The sequence below is a fragment of the Juglans regia genome, chromosome 12 (assembly GCF_001411555.2).
Source record: "Juglans regia cultivar Chandler chromosome 12, Walnut 2.0, whole genome shotgun sequence".
Lineage (NCBI taxonomy): Eukaryota > Viridiplantae > Streptophyta > Magnoliopsida > Fagales > Juglandaceae > Juglans > Juglans regia.
Window position 1 is genome coordinate 21759582 of NC_049912.1, and position 18085 is coordinate 21777666.

At 35.6% G+C, this 18085-nt stretch overlaps 1 protein-coding gene and 1 pseudogene across 1 annotated transcript; one reads left to right on the forward strand and one right to left on the reverse strand.

Moving 5' to 3' along the window:
- Positions 1 to 4030: 4030 nt before the first annotated feature.
- On the forward strand, positions 4031 to 9086 carry LOC109005799 (annotated as a pseudogene).
- A 1752-nt stretch (positions 9087 to 10838) lies between these two features.
- Positions 10839 to 16293, reverse strand: LOC109005898 (uncharacterized protein At5g19025). The gene is made up of 2 exons (XM_018984987.2): positions 15378 to 16293; positions 10839 to 11116 (listed from the first exon to the last, which is right to left on the reverse strand). Exons 1-2 carry the CDS (start codon positions 16013 to 16015, stop codon positions 11074 to 11076), a joined length of 681 nt encoding a protein of 226 aa, XP_018840532.1. The 5' UTR covers positions 16016 to 16293; the 3' UTR covers positions 10839 to 11073.
- Between the last annotated feature and the right edge of the window lie 1792 nt (positions 16294 to 18085).

An 18085-nucleotide genomic window follows, 5' to 3' on the forward strand; every position in this document is an offset into this window, starting at 1 on the left:
TTTAAATTTAATTCTCCTACATTATCTAATCGAATAGATTGACTTTGATAATAAGAAAATTGAGCTCGTAATCTAATAATTTGTACAAAAAGTCTAGCATATGCAACATTTTGAGTAGAAAGTAGACAAACATATGACCATCTAGTTTATGCATATATTAAAACTATAAAATATCTAAATGACCCATATGGTGGATGTATGGGTCTACATATATCTCCATAGATTCTTTGTAAAAGTGATGGAGATTCAATAATTACCTTGAAGGAGATATTCTGACAATTAGTTTTCATTTAGAACATATTACACAGATAATTACTTAATAAAATAATTTTTTGGTTCTTTAAAGGATGTTAATATGAATTCTCCATTATTTGACACATCATGATTGATCCCGAATGACCAAGACGATCATGGCAAAACATAAAGATTTTTGGATTAGAGCACTTCTGGTGCATTACAATATGTGATTCAATAATTTTCAATGTTGTATAATATAACCCAAAAGAAAAAGATGATAGTTTTTCAAATATGAGCTTTTGATCCAAATTTACTTTTTTAATTTAAAGATATCATCACTGTCTTCATTTGTAGTTTCAACATGATAACCATTATAACAAATATTTATAAAATTCAGTAAATTTCTTCTAAACTTCGAAGAATACAAATCATCATCAATACAAAATTTTGTTCTTTTTGACAACAGGATGTCGGCTCTTCTGGAGCCTTCAATTAGGTTTGATGACCTAGATATTGTATTGACGTTAACTTTATATAATATCAAATATTGAATATATTTCTTATCCTTAAGAATTGTGTGTGTCGTACAACTATTTGCCAGACACATATCTTTACAAATCATCTTAGAATCCATCAATGCATCAATAGAATTTGTCTCTTTATAAAAAAAATATGTATAAAATTTTATTAATGTAAAATAAAGTATAACAAGATGTATTAAGAGATAACGACTCAAACATAATGTAATAAAGAAATAAAATTAATTGTCATGATCATATGTATTACTAATTAAAATATTATTTTTTCTTCAAGAAATTTAGAAAATAGCAATGTAAACTTAGTTCTTTAGGAGCTCAATATCGTCCTCTTTGAATTTCTTATGTTTGGATCTACAAAGAAATTAGAAATATCGAGATGAATTAGGACCATCATATTTAGATTGTCAAAATAGATGATTTTCTGGATTTTTGTGGTCAACAAAATTCATTTTGATCCATTTTTCTTTTTCCTTCATAGATGCTTGATATAGGTTCATTAAATGTTTGGACGTAAAACCTAGGGGTGCTATCCGCCCCCGCATGGGCGGGGTCTTGCCCCCGGAGTGCGAGGGCAGGATATCCCGTCCTGGATAACGGGGTGCAGCTTGGGGGGGGGGGGGAAATCCGTTCGCCCCCTCGCCCTTACTGGGCCAAAGGCCCATCAGTTGTTTCTGGGCCATTTTGGGTCCATAAGATTAGAAGTTAAAAAAAAAAAAAAAGAGTTAAAAAAAAAAAAAGAAAAAAAGTTACATGAATAAAAATAATTTATACATGATATAAATTTACTAATTTAGGCTCTAATGAAGTACTACTACAGACTACAAGTTTACTACCTAATAAACTAATAAATAATAATAATAACTAAACTATTACAAAATCACAAATCAAATATATAATATGTACAATTGATTCAAATTTCAATACTCTAATAAATTAAGAATCTAAAGATAGAGACGAGCTGTTTGGGTCTTTGACTGTGACATTTAGGGCAGCCCGGATGGGTAGTCTCGTGTTGCTACAACAATCAATACTAAAATTAATACTAATGAAATCGAAATGAAGATAAATAAATCAAAATAATAAAATAAAAATAACAATTACCAGATGGTCCAGATCCAGACTGATTACCACCCTCTTCCACCATTCTAATATGTCGAAATCATCATCATCTTGAATAAGATCCCCTAAATTGATTTAGGGGTTCAATCCGAAACCCCTAAATCGATTTAGGGTTTCGATTGAAACCCCTAAATTGAAATTTCAGGGGTTTCAATCGAAACCCCTAAATCAATTTTGGGTTCCAGAGTTCCAAATCCGAACATCCAGAAATAGTAAAATACAAACTACAAAAAAAAAAGGGCTGAGAGAAGAGATAAATTTCAAACACATGCACAAATCAATCCACAACACACAAATTCACAATCATTCACATCTTCCATCTCCGATTCAATTCATCCTTCCTCCAATCTCCAATCCAAAACTCAAAAAATAAAATCTAGGGTTTCAAATGTCTTACCTTTGGAGTGGCGGTGAATGCGAAGTTGCAAAATGCAAATTTCAAACGACGGTAGAGTCCCGGTGGTGCTCCTGCAGTCGTGCGAGAGAGAGAAGAGATCCAACAAGAGAGACTAAGAGAGCACGAGAGAGTGAGAGACTGAGAGAGAGTGAGTCTGAGAGAGAAGAGAGTTCGAGAAGGATGCGAGGGGAGGGGAGGGGGAGAACTTAACTAAATTTGAAAACGGCACCATTTCACTTACTTATGGGATTTTATATATATATATATATATAATTTTAATTATATATATTTAAGCGGGACTTAGCCCCCTCCATCCCCCGCCTCTACAAGCCTCTAGGGGTGCGGGCAGGGTCCCCTGCACCCCGCTCAAGTGGGCCAGAACCCTCATCCTGCATGTGCGGGGGCGGGGGGGCGGGGCAGCGGGGTGCAAGGCCCATATGCCCACCCCTAGTATAACAAATGTCATTTCATACCAAACTAGTGATATTTAGTTCCATATTTCTTTATAGACTTATTATGCAAGTTTTTATTTTCATATTGTTTTGTCATGGTGTGGTTCCATTTCTGGTGGTATGAAGCACTTTGAAAAATCTTGAGCACAAGCTTCATGATCTAGATAGTTTTTTTTTTTTATCAAGTCCACGTCTGCGACCACAGATTCCTTTGATGAAAAGGGATTTCATTCACTTCAGGGAATGGAATAGAACTGATTGGACAATACTTGTGCTTTTTTATTAACAACTCATTTTATTCAGCCACTAGTAAACAAGATATTAGTTCAAATACTTAGTGAACATTTGCACTCGATATTGCTACTACATGAGCACATTTAAAATGTGAATATGTTATATGTTTCATTTCAAATATATCATCATTGCTTTTGTTTCTCTATAGAATTTCAAATGTATGACTTTAGGTGTATTTAATTATAACAAGCTTTTGGGTGAATCACAGTCATCTGGTATACGTATTATCCCCTTAAAATACCCCATAGAATCAATGGATATTTTATTGTGAAATACTCAATTTTTAATAAAATTATTAATTTAGAGCGATCCTTTAAGGATGTTTCATTTCTTTACTTAATTGTATTGAATGAGAAAAAAATATTTAAAATCGAACTAACACATAGAATATAAGAATATTTGTCGCATTAATATGATAATATTATACTCTATATAATATCACATAGACCATATTAGAATTTTATAGAATGATTTTGTTCGCAATAAACATATATCAATATTTATAGAATAAAAATTTACAGTGGTCGAGAAATGGTTCACAAATATCTTACCAATGATAAAAAGAACACAACGGTTGGCTAGAGTCACGTGCTGATAATGTGTTGTAAAACTAAAGAAAAGTAATAAGAGAATTGAATGATTACAATATATGAAACTAGTTCTTCAAGAACTTAATATTATTTCTCTCAACATTGTTACTGTCTGTTTCTAACAAATCCTCCTCAAGACTTCCTTTTATAGACATGAGATGATACATTACATTAAATAGATATATGAATTTAGAGAATGACAATAGATGAACATTAAAAATAGAATACATGAATGAGTCACAATTCTAATGGTCATCCATAAATACATGGAATGTAGTTATGTATTTACAACAAATACCATTACTTTTCCATACTAGCAGACGTCAAAATTTTTGCTTGCCAATTAATAAATTTACAAATTTTATTTTAGTACAAATGCGTTCCTAATTCATATCAGACACCATGGTAGCCTGACCAAAGAAGATCATCATCGACACTGACCCTAGCATTGGTAAGCTACCATTACTTTTCCACTTGAAATCCCGTTTTCTCAAACCTTTGCTGGACAGTAGAAACATTATTTGGTTTTCCAATTGTTGATGTCGTGTTTTGCCAGTCTGGACAACTTCACACTCCCGGACCCCCAGTATACGAGCGATCACCTGCACAACAACTACTACGGGGGGAAAGACCTCGGGGTCCGTTGATCATTCGATGCTTAAATCAGTATGGCGAAAAAGATGATAAAATAGTAATGAAGATGATAGCGATAAATTGACTGATTAAAAAAATGATTACCTTGTCCGCTGCTGGTAATGTCCTATTTATAGTTTCCGACCAGGTCCCCACCATAGTGGGGTGTTGCATAGTAGGGGATAATACGCTTATACTATTGATTCACTAAGCTGCTTTTGTGTCGTCACCTTGCTGAGCCGTGAAGGGCCTAGGCTTGCTGTGCGTTGCTTGGGCCTTGGGCCGCATTGAATGCCGCACGCCTTCTACTCTGGGCCCCATTAAATGCAGCACGCCTTCTACTCTGGGCCCCATTAAATGCAGCATACCTTCTGCCTTGGATCCCTTCCATCTGGTGATATATGCCATGTCCCTTCCTTCTCAAACCTTGCCTTCATCCTCTATCCCGTCAGCTTGGCCCGACCTGGATCTTTCTTCTGCCCGAGCCCTGATCCAGGTTGTATGTTTGACTCAATTCATGTGATATGGCTAGGCCTTGCCTCCGGCCCAATCCGACCCAGACCACGTATCTGGATTGTGATCTAGGCCCATCCCTTGACCCAGTATAAGGAATTTTCTCCCTTCACAATTTCTGTAATACCAGATTGAGTTTAATAACACCAACATGGTCGAGTAGAATTCTTCGAATTATTTTACCATAACTTATTATTTTTCTAATTTGATTTCTACCTTCTTACCACTAACGGATCAAAGAAGACATGTGTGCTCTATTTCGTTGCTTAGAGAACCCAGCCGCAGGAAAATGAATTGGAAATCTAATTAAATCTCAGACTTTTCATCGCATGGGATCCTAGAGAGTAGAGAACCAAATAGCTTCATTCTGTTCTGCAATTGGCTTAGTGGGTTCTGTTCAAATATATACGTTTTTTTCTTAGCTTTGTCTTCTTGGTTACCCATTGGAGGGTTCTAATTTCTTGTAATCGTACGACCCAGGGCAGAGTTATCTAGTGTTCCAATAAATCTCGGAGTTTAATTGATAAGGTGCCTCACAAAACAAATTAGCTTCACCCAAATAAGCAATTGGCTCTATGGATTCAAAATCTTATATTTATGTTACTTTTTTCATCATCTTTCCGGCATTATGTAAGTCGGTGATGTATGTAGATGATGCAATGGCGATCTTTCTGGCTAAGATCACCCGAGGTGGAGCTGATTGGACTTACAACTATATATGGGAATGTTTATACGGCCCTGGCCACGAGAAATGCCTTACATTTGGTACAGTTGATGAGGTTCTTTCTCATTTATGACATTTTGAATGTGCATGTGTTAATTTTTGGTACCATTTCATTTGCTGAATTGGATTTGTTTCAAGTGCACTGTTAGAATAGCATTTTTTTAGTTTTTAAGGTCCACTGTGTTGACTCTTCCCTTATGTTTATGTTGTAGCTTGAAGTTGCTGGGAGAACTGATATCCCTGTTGCTGAGGGATCTCATGTCACAATTACTGTAAGTACTGACTCGAAGAGATGATCCTATGGAAGGACCTGCAATTTTGTTCCTGCATGAGAAAAACGAGTGGGGAATCTTTTGGGAATGCACGTGTATCCCATCATATTTCACTTTTAGGCCTCATGATGAATGAAAGCATCTATTCTTCTTGCTCATGCTCTGATATGTGATTAGTGTCTTGATTGTATTCTAGTTGCCTACACTACAAATGGAAGGGCAACCTGAGGTTTCCTTTTGTAATTTGACAGAGATAATATGAAAGAAAAATTAAAGGAAGCTTTGTTCTTTTTGTCTTTTATTTTTGGAAGGATTTGTTTCAGCTTCATTTGTTGCAATAAAAATCATTTTCCACTGTAAACCTCATTTTGAGCTGGTTGCCTCACTGAAGAAATCGACTTCAAGTTTACATGATATCATCCAAACTTGTTCCTGTGGGATTTCTATTATGGGTTATAAATTTTCTCTCACATAATTTCAACTTTGAATCGCACGTACACTGACATACATTTTCCAGTTCACGAGTTCATTGCATCTTTGTTCATATTCCAGAAAGGTATGAAACTTCGAGTCGCTGATTTTGTCCATGGTGCTGATGGACTTGGCAACCAAAATTTTCCTCCACCAAAAGGAAAGCCAACTGAGCAGTCTGCAGCAGCCTTTCTCATTGAGCAAGCAAACCTCTATCCTGGAAAAGTTACAGTGGTGGCACTAGGCCCACTTACAAATATTGCACTGGTTAAATATCCTGATCAATAGTGTGGTTTTAATGTTGAAACTTATCCCATTATGTTTTAAATTAGATTTTACATTTTATAGGCTCTCCAACAAGATCCTACATTTTCTAAGAACATTGGGCAGATTGTTCTTCTTGGTGGTGCTTTTGGAAATGGGCATGTGAATCAAGCAGCAGAGACAAATGTAAGTTCTATGGTTTCAGACTCCAATTTCCAACTCATAAACTCGTAATGTATGCTGCTCAGCGATTTATCCAACCTGCAAGCCTATATATATAAATATCTCACTTGTGGTGGAGGAAATCCGTGGTAACAAATATCACTTGGGGTTTACATCTCGACCAAAACTATAAAAACTTACTACCCACCAACTGATCATTTACAACGAATATATGGTAGGCCTATTTTGTCTAGTTTTATTACCCCTTACACTTTCCGCGGGATATTCGACCTACAACTATAAAACTTTGTATTTCCTGTAGCTCCCAACTTGGCCAAATGGTCTGCAACTTGGTTCACCTCGTGGAACACATGGTGGCATGTAGTCAGATTTCTTTTAACCTCTATGATCTTATCCCACAACTCCCTATGAAACCATGGTCATGCCACTCTTACATGGCTCAATTTCACTCACCCATGCGTAGTAAGAGGCATGTAAGGAGGGGCAAAGATCAGGATCCCTGAAATTTTGTTCTGATCAGTTACTTTCTTCTTGACCTTCTTATCTCAGAAGAAGCTTTGCAAGTGAAGTTTATTGAGTAGACACCATTGTCCTTAGAATCTTACAAATCCTGTTCTAATAACTTGCTCTCTTCTTGAACATATTATCTAATTTGAATTTAAGTAAAGTTTATGGAGCAATCTGTATAATTTTTACTAGAGCAGATCTTTAACTGATCTCCTTCCCTTCACCCTCATGCCAAAAAAAAAAAAAACTTGGATGATCAGATTTTTTGGTGATCCAGACGCAGCAGATATTGTATTCACAAGTGGACCAGATATTTTGGCTGTGGGCGTAAAGTTGTATTGACAGGTACACCTAGGCAAATTTGTGGTACTCATTCTTGATGATTTTTTGTGAATTAATATTTATTAACCATTTTGTATAATTAGTATCATGTCAGTGTCTTCTAAGTCATATGCTAATATTTATGGTCAATGATAGGGATTTTTTTCTGCTGTTACTTTAGAGCCATGTCTTCAATGAGATTGGATCCTCCGTTTGTAACAGTTTTCTACTTCTACTCATTAAAAGAAAATTTAAATTTTACTGTTAACTCCTTTCATTCAATTCTTGAACCCTAGTTTTGTGATTTTATTAATTATCATTCAGGGTTCTTTTGTAGAATCACAAATTCTTGTTATATTATATTTCACTATCCTTAAAGGTAAAGAATTTGTCATACTCATAAAAAAAGGTTAAGAATATTCCATTAACCCTATCAAATGAATTATATCAAATCAATTGACTTTCAGAAACCAAATTCCAATTATTTAGGCCCGGTTTGGATACAAGAAGTATTTCATCTCATCTCATCATTACAACTTTCCCAAATCTCCACACAAAATATAATAAACAATTCTAACTTTTTCAAATCCTAAAACAATAATAATATTCTAATAATATTCTAATAATATTTTATTCAAATTTCAACTTTTATTTCAACTCATCTCATCTTAACTCATTATCCAAACGGCACAATGTTTCTTTAGATGGTATGAGGACATTAAAAAAAATGGCATGTCCGTTCTTGTTAGATACCACCTTTTAACTTGCAAACCAATAATTGTAACCTTTTATCACCTTTCTGTTCTCCAACAACACAGCAAAGAACAATTTGATTATGTTAGTAGAGTTTTCAATCAGAATTATTGCATCCCTTCAAAATTGTAATGCTTGCATGATTCTATATGTAATTTTTCTTTCAGTGTGATATTACTTTCATCACTTTTGACACATCATAGATGATCATAGACAGAAGTTGGCAAGGTCAGATGGGAAATTTGCTCAGTACTTGTGCAAAATCTTAGAGGTGTACTTCTCTTATCAAGCTGATGCATACGGCACAAAAGGTTTGTTCATTTTTAAATGAGTTGATGGAGCTTCAAGAGTTGGTAGTTGATTTAGTTTCTTGATGCTAGCTTTCATCTTGGTGCAGGAATTTAAATTCATGATCCAACAGCCCTTCTTGCAGCTGTTGATCCTTCACTTACACAGAAGGTGTTGTTAGAGTCCAGACCTGTGGCATCACAAGGGGACTGACAATATTATACAACAAACAAAAAAGGTAGGCAGCCAAATGGTTGGTGTCTTTTTGAACGAAATGGCTGAAATGATACCATTTCAGATGGCATTCTTCTATCAAACAATGGGGTTCTAACCATAATCATGAAATGGATGGTTAATACATTGTAGAGTTAAGATTGTTTCTTGCAATGGATGATTTCTACTTTCTTTGCAATGAACTAGGTTTGGTGAAGTCACCGAATGGACTGCTAAACCCACAGTGAAGGTTGCGGTCACGGCTGATGCTCCCGCCATTCTCAACCTGGTCATGGAGCGGCTTATGGATTCCTGAAGAATTCAAACACCTGAATGATGGGGGGAGTTCAGCTCGTAATCAACAGTACTCAAGTCTTGGCTGCAATTACTTTTCTGGGAAACCAATGTGATCCAGAGATAATTTGTGGTACATAAATGCTTGGTATTTAGGGATCAAAAACCACTTAGAGTTCATGTCTGAGCTTGAATGTTCAGAGTGATATATATATATATATATATATATATATATAATGGATCTTATAATTTATGATATCTATTATTGACTGTGAGTTTTTAGCAGAATTAAATTCTTAATAATTGTTGTAGAATCCATCACATGTATTTAACTCTTTCCAACTCGGACAGGTTTAGAGGGTGAGATGAGAATTTTGTGTTTTGTTTGAAAGTTTAAAATATTATGTTTTAATATTATTATTGTGTTGGGATTTGAAAAAGTTAAATTGTTTATTATATTTTATATGGAGATTTAAAAAATGTGTAACGATGAGATGAGATGAGATTAGAATTTGGACAAAAACCCTAGAAACTTTCTTAGGATTTTGGTGATAAGTTGGTCATTGGCCACTCCCCATTTATGTAATTAATATTCTATATTATAGTAAAACTGCAAAAATGCATCACGAGTTTATTTCCTATCTGGTGCCTTTTTAAGTTATTTGATTGATTTTTTTTTATAAATCTGTTAAGCGCAAGTAGAGACAAAGCTTAATATGCTAGTGCAGATCGAAACATTCATTACTCTTTGTATTAAAAATACAGCACATTAACCGATATGATCGTAGATGATAAAATTCAAGATCATAGTGGACCGTCACGCGCGGCACCATTGGGTTCAGTGTCTTCGGATTTCTGAGATCCAACCACCCCCTTATCTTCTAAAGTGACGCGTGAACTACACGCGCCTTCACAGACAGTGAAGGTCCTATGCCGACATATCAATGCACTATCTGTTTGCTATATTCTTATGTTCCCGCTTTTCTTAACCGATGATCATGATAAAGTGATCGTAAAAGTCTCCTATAGTCAATCCAAACAAACAAGATGCAGCACGCATGCATTCACTGTGACTTTTAGTCGCAGACTTACAATCTATTTATCAGACTATACTAAAATGTTTCAAGTGACTTCCCCTTAATGGGAAATGGGTGTGAACCAATTTTTAACTCTAGATCTCTCTTTTTTTTATTCCACTTGTGTTGCATTAATTTGCTTTGGAATGATTGTTGGAGACTTCCACCCCATTGAATCTAATATCATGTAACCACTTAGTTTATCTATGAATTTGCTTGCTTAGAAAAAAAAAATAGAATTATTATAAAAGGATTGAAATTCTGTGATACACATATATATAGCTAAATAATCAACTGGCGTGTTCAGTACTTAAACTGGATCAATTTAAGCTTCCTTTTTCTTTTAGTTAATTAGGAAGCCTATTTGCACAAAATAAATAAATAAATAAATTCATGCATTAATAACCATTGGACCATGCCACGAGTAATAAAGGGTTTGTTTCCTGATACCATTTAGCGTAATCTCTCAAGTCTATACAACAGAGAGGACTGGGCCCTGGCGAGGCAGAAGAGGGGTTCTCAAATGTTTATTAGTTCATGAATCTTATCTAGTTAGTCCTAACACTTTCCATTTCACCAAGGCCTGCACAATGCACATATATGGGCACCCTGGCCTCGTTTCAACAAGCCAGATTGATTTAACTATAGACAGGTTAAACCAAAATCTACACAATCTAAAGTGACAGAGATCCATTGGGCATTGCATTATATCTTTATTTGCATTAAATTTGGTATATCCTTCCACAAAAGCGTAATGCAGATGCAGAGAAGATTGTTTCAGACATATATAGAAGCGCCCTGGGAGATTATAGGGACTAAAAAAAAATTGTTTTGGTAACCGAGTCAAGTCATTGAGAATGTAGTAAGAACATATAGAATCTTAGTAGAGGGTGAATATATAAAGTGGAGACCCCGACAATACATCACAAACAATCAGCGATGATCACCTCCTTTAACTGCCAGACTGGCCAGAGCCCTGCAAGTACCAACAAACTCAGAGATGATGTCATAACAAAATAAAAAGTTTCGTATCCCAGTCACTAATTAAAATATAGGTCTCACATGTCATAGAGAGCATAGAACTGTAACAAAATATATCGCGGAGGTCAGGAAACTGGTGAAGGAACCCTAATTTTATGCCATCAGAGAGAGAGAGAGAGATGCCTGCCTAGTTGTCTCCCACCATAGTCCAGCTGAATGGTAAAAGGTATCTTTAAGGTTCAACTGACTGACAGACATTAAAAATTAAAAGTTGCCCCGGATAGAACACATCATTTAGACTTTCAAATGAGTAATTTACCAGAGAACTAATTCATTGTTTTTAATAGGCAACATCTACTCGGGCAATGACCTCAACGCCTTGTTCCAGGCACCACTGGCCTAGAGAACTAATTTATATGCCATTGAAGTTGAAATAAGAGCAAATCATTGCAATATGGTGCACATATTTAGCCTACAGAGTCCCATACAACAATAGTTAGGAAGTGAAGAAGGGAATTGAAAAGGGCTTTCGGTTTTTTCTATTAATAAACTCAAAACTAGCCAAAAGAAATTAATTTTGATCAGCAAAATCAAGGCAAAGAATTTGGGTTTCTGGATCCTTCTACAATCCACGATATGATTAACACCATGTGATGGCTTAAATGAGGCTTTTGGAAACTGATCCTATGCTGAATGCAGAGACATGACAAAATGGACCATAACAGCTAATAAGTTTTCGTCTTTTTCTCCTGCCCATATCACCTGTTCCTTATAATGTGGCTAAATCATAAGGATAGGTATAACCTGCACTTTCCCTAAATATGAAAAGTTAAGACCTTTGAGTCATAATATAAACATAGAAGCTAAGTGCTAGGATACATCATGGCAGCAAATTTCCTACAATCTCATGCGTTGAAAAACATACAGCTCAATCTATTGGATAAGTCAAATAGCAGATTTGACCATTATATGAAAGCATTCTCCATTTCCCCCTTGATCGAAATCTAAAGGTTATGTGAAGGAGGGGATTCAAGCCCCTACCACAGAGTATGTCGCATACAGACACCATCCCAATCTACTTCTTACATTGCAGGTGCTTCCTGTATAATGCAGACATACTTAGAACACAAAAACCCTTGGTCACTCTTGAGAGAGACTGGATTATACAAACTTTTACACCTTGCTGCAGTCACATTTTGCTCAAGGTTGATGGTCAACCTCACTAGACACTGTCATTCCTTGGTCAAGGGTTCAACAAGGCCCACTTATTAAAAAAAAAGTGTTCAACAAGGTCCATAATAATTCTCATTATCAGTCCCCAAATGCATCAGGAAGATATCATATGAAAGCTCCCTCCACCAGGTGCCAAAAGCTCAATACGAACTCAGATAAAGAACTAGAATCTTCAGTGGTTGGGGGGTTTTACATAACCCCAATTGTTTTTACCTGTTTTGTAACCTTACATTGTAAGAATGCCAGTATAGACCCATGTTTAGGATAGGTCGCATATCCCATTAGCTTCAAACAAGGTCCTCATATATCAAGTTTCTATGGGTATTGAGGTTTAAGCATAGGCAATTATCTATAACCCTAAATGATATACTTAAACCGAAAGAGTCAAAGAATGTGGGTTTTTTTCCAAATAGCTTGCAAAAATAGGCATTTTGTTGGATCAATTGTGGAAGTCTTAGAACATTGAAAATCAACTTAATTTCACAAGTCACTTCAATTTTGACTGCTGCATCTTTCACCAACACTAGGCTGGAGTTTAAAGAAAGCACAAATTATCTAATTTCATGTAGCTCTACCTGCATATCTTGTTGCATTCTGTTCACAACAATTCACCTAAGCTTTATGATGCAGCAACAAGCAACAATATAATGTAGACATTGGAATGATGAAGCTCCTAATTTCAACAGCTATAGATTTAATATTGTTTGAAAGATACGTGCACATCTCCAAACAAAGCTATAACCCAAAGAAAATCCAAAGTGGTAGCTCCACAGGAAATCTAGGGAGTACTAAAGATAATATATGCTAATTGTAATTTTGCCCCTGCTCAGTAGTTCCTTAGCAGGTTTAACTGCTACAATGACCACTATGTGTGTTCATTTGTGTATGTTGTATATATATATATAGCTGTATGTATGTATGCATGCATGTATAAATGGACGCATTACATATTTATTTATATATTTACTTATGTAGGTGTAAAAGTTACCACACTGGTAATAAATGAGCTCAAAAGAGAGTAGTTCTATGCTACAAATGCATTGAGGGTAATGCATGCAAATCTCACAGACAAGACACTCCAGAAATTGAAGCAAATATTTACTTAAACTGTTATCTGACCTCCATTTATCTGAAAGAACAAACTTCAACTATTTATGCTTTAGAATAGCTTCGCTTCAACTTGAGCATATAATCTCAGCAAGTTTGAAATTGTTGAAAATATGCTCATCCAAGTAACGGCATAAATTTTGAATTTCTCCAAATTTTAGTTCAAAAATGGATAAAACTCAACTCACACCAAGGACCTCAAAAATTGTTTTCAATACCCACTTTCATTTTTTTAATTAATAAAAACCCAAAATGCCAAATAATAGAAACATTTCCTCTCATTTTGGGAGATGACCATCAACAGTGAGCAACCTCTCTTTCTTTTCATCTTCTTTTCTTTCTTTCATTTTACAGAGGGTGGAGGTGGGCGGAAGGGGTTACAACAAAGGCCTAACCACAAAAGGCATGTATAAGCAACCTCTCACAACCAAAGAATTTGTAACACTTCTAATTTTCTGAAATTCAGATGGTTTTCAGTTTATAGGTAAACAACAACGAACAATGTCATAAACAAGAAAGACAACTGGTAAATCAACAAGCCTTCATAAACATTAGGCAGTGATACACACTGCTTATCAAAAAAACAATAGACGAGTGATACACACTACCATAAAACATTAACCAATCCCCTATCATTATGAGTAGACATGTATCACTCTTAATACCTTCCGCAAAAAGTACAGCTTGATTGTACTAGCCACCTCATGCTCACAATAGTAGAAGTCCTATGCTCACAAAACTTCCAGAATTTTAGAATATTTAATGTGCCATTTATATCCACCACAAATATTTACGCAATACACTCCTCCATCTTTCCTAATAAAGAAAACTGATGGTGAATAATAAACCATAGAAGAGAAGCTGATTAGTAGTCCATTATCTTGGGTATTATTGTAATTGAACATATTTGTCCACTAACTTCCAATCGATTTCCCAAATGCGAGCAAAACCTTATTGCAACCTGTTTTGTATACAATAAGCCACATCCAATTATTATTGTAATTGAACATATTTGTCCACTAACTTCCAATCGATTTCCCAAATGCGAGCAAAACCTTATTGCAACCTGTTTTGTATACAATAAGCCACATCCAATATGCCATATACATAGCATAAGTGAAGAGGCTGTTTTGTGGGATGTGGGAGCATGGGAGCGTATTCTACCACAAAAGTTCACAAACACTTCTGTTTCCAAAAACTTGCTTCCACCTCTTTTCACAAAGGTTCCTTACCCACTTGCCATCAACTATCCCTCTTCTTCCCATTCGGTTATTAAATGGACTAGGACTTAGAACAAACTCTAAGAAGCACTTCTGTTGGATAAACTCAAACGGAGATTTCAGAAGGATTATTATGGATTAAAGAGAGGGAAAACAAACTACAGTGGGCAACAGAGTTTTCCAAGTCAGATCAAGATCGTCAGAGTAAATTAATTCACGTTAACCTTCCATCAGAACGGCATTAAATCAATCCGCACCCCCACCAAGAAAGAAAACAACGGCAAAAAATTGTAGGATCACGCTCCCTTTCTACTGGGAACTTGTGTTGAATTGTAAGGTTCAATTAGGATCATCCAAACAGGCAGCAATAAAAATAGCTTCTTAAGCGAAATCACTCCAGTCTTCCCAGATGAATACAAAACCGAATCGCATAAGAGTTTTAGTCATTTTCATGTGTTTTGTCCAATCCAAGCAATTACTCCAATAACAAATCACACAGAAATTGAGAGAACACAGAAAACGAAAACGCAAACGCAAACGCAATCAACAACCAATGCGCGCAACAACTGTATAAGAAATAAGGGGACAATATTCAATTGCACACAAGAAAAAGGCATTGTATTGCATTTAGTTGGCATTTCAATTCAATTAATTGAAAAAGAAGGCCCAGAAGAAGAGTACAGAAAAGATACTCACTTCCTATGCCGCTTGCCACGCTTGGGCCCCCAGCCCTCGAGCTTGGCGACGGGACAGCCGCAGCGTGAGCGGAAGAGCAAAACGGCGCGGCCATTGGGCGGGGCCATCTTCCTAAGCTCGGATCGAAGGCATTCGTAATCGGGGTTAGCTTCACTGCCGCCCTTCCAGGGCAAGCCATCGATCTCCTTGGACTTGGCGGCGGATTTGACGCAGTCCTCGGTCTGCAGCTGCAAATCGAACTCCATGGCCTTCTTCAAGCCCTTGCAGCCAGGGTTTCGGCAGCGCCTGGATCGGGCGCCGCAGCAGAAGTCAGCGAGGGCGGCGGAGACGGCGAAAAAGAGGATAAAGGAGAGGAGGTAAGGGACAGAGACATGTTGAAGGAGTGGGGAGAAGTTGGAGAGGAGGAGGGAGATGGAGTGGAAGAGGTAGGAGAAGTAGGAGGATAGGAGAAAGGAGCCGGAGAAGAGGACCAGGATGAGGATGAGGAGGTCGAGCGTGGCGGAAGGGGAGTGCTTGCAGAGGGCGGGGTTAGGGTTAGGGTTAGAATTAGGATTGGGGTTAGAAGATCTGTGGGGTTTGGGGAATATCGAGGAGGAGTTGGAATTGGAGGGCATGGTGGTGAAGAGGAGGGGGCGCATGTTAGAGAAATGTGAGCCGGTGAAAGTTTGTGTCTACCACCGAGACGAAGAGGCCTGTATGTAATTTATATACATATACATTTATATAAATATAAAGAGAGAGAGAGAGGTCGAAGGAAATGGTGGATGGTGACGGATAGAGAGCTGGGGGGTGAAGGAGAGGGAAGAAGCCAGCCCCAGGTGCGCAGGTTAGCCGGAGGGGTGCGTATGGCACTCAGGGAGGTGGCGTGGTCATGCACGCGCCTTGAGAGAGAGAGAGAGTGGGGTGGTAGAAAAGTGGAAAAGTGGAAAACTCTTTTCTTTTTATATATGATGAAAGTGGGAAAAAATAATAATAATAATAATAATATAAAAATATATTCCTTTCTTTGGTAGCCCGAGATATTGGTATAAAATTATGTTAATGAATTGTGTTCGTATCATGTCAATACATATATATTATATTATATGGGTTAACCTTAACCTAATCTGTTAAGATTATCGTATCTAAATCTTAAATCCTAACACGACCCCTTAACATAACGGGTAGTGTCGTGTCAATTCGTTTTGATCCATTTATATAAATAGATTGAACATACTCGAAATTAACTCGTTTGACCTAGTTAAGTTTAACATAATTTTATATAAATGTTAAAATCACAATATCTATAAAAAATATAAAACTAACTACAAATTCAAAATTATAATCTAAACAATAAAAATATAGAAATTAAAATCTCAGTAATTTTATTTTTAGATATAAAGGTATAATTGTAATTTTTTAACGGATCATAACGGGTCAAAATGGGTTGACTCGTTATCAACCCGTTAAGTAATCGTGTCTTAATGAGTCAACATGTTTTGATCCGAACCCATTAAGACTAAATTATAATCCGTCTTTATCGTGTCGTGTTCGTATTAGATTAATAGATCATTTCACATATTATCACCCTAGTTAGAGATAGAATCGGGGCCGGAGGGAGCAAGTAAAAACTTCTTCTTTTGATTGGTTTATTTATTTATCTTCTTGACTTTGTATTAATTTATATAAATAAATGAAGGTATTGTGATGTGATTTGTCATATTGGATTTAGTTGGATTTGGAGGATTATTATAAATAATGGAAAAAAATTAATAAATCTGCGAGCCAATTACTAAGGTCATATTAAAAAAAAAATGATATCTATAAAAGAATTACATAAAAGTAATTTTATAAATTGACTTGATTTTATTTGATCTGTTATATATATTTTATAATAAAAATAATCTTATAATTTGACAAAGTATATTAAGTTACGTCAGTTTCTAAAATTATTTTTGTGTAATCTCTTTATGGTCCAAGTATTTTCCTAAATTGAATGTATATTTTTTTTATAAGGTAAAATCTTATCTAGGTAAAGTCAATTAAACTCCTAAGTTAATTATTCAATCAAAATATAAGATTACTCTCCATCTTACATTATCTCAATTGTGATTGATTTTAAATATCTGTCAATTAAGTGATTGACGTGAGTTGGGCTAGTCTGCTGCCCAGAGTAGTCCACTCGGTTTGACAGCACTTTATTTTTTATGTTTTTATTTATTTTTTCATATTTTTTTAATATATTTAAATATTTTAAAAAATATCAATATACTTAAAATCACTTCCTTTATTATTAAGTAAAAAAATTTACCGAGTGATACAGTTGGGACGGCAAAATAGTATTTTTCTTCAAAATATATGATATCAATAAATATAATTAAGAATGATAAAATTGAAGGTAAAAAGTAATATTTATTTATTTTGTGATCCAATCCAAGTTGGGGGGAATTCTTCCATTATTAATTTTCTGGGATATGTTATAAAATAAAATAAATAAAAAAATAATTTTGGGATATACTAATGATGACATATTTGCAGGCCAGTCCTAAAAAATGTTACTCTAATCAAGTTGGTATGAACTATTAGATGACGTTGACTAGAATGTTCTCCGCGTGCTGATTGATCAAAAGTATATTTTCAACCACGAAATGCCTGCAAAGAAACACATTAATGTATTATTGAATGGTTTTGGACCTTTCAATCTGAGGAATAGCCATTTATTAACAAGA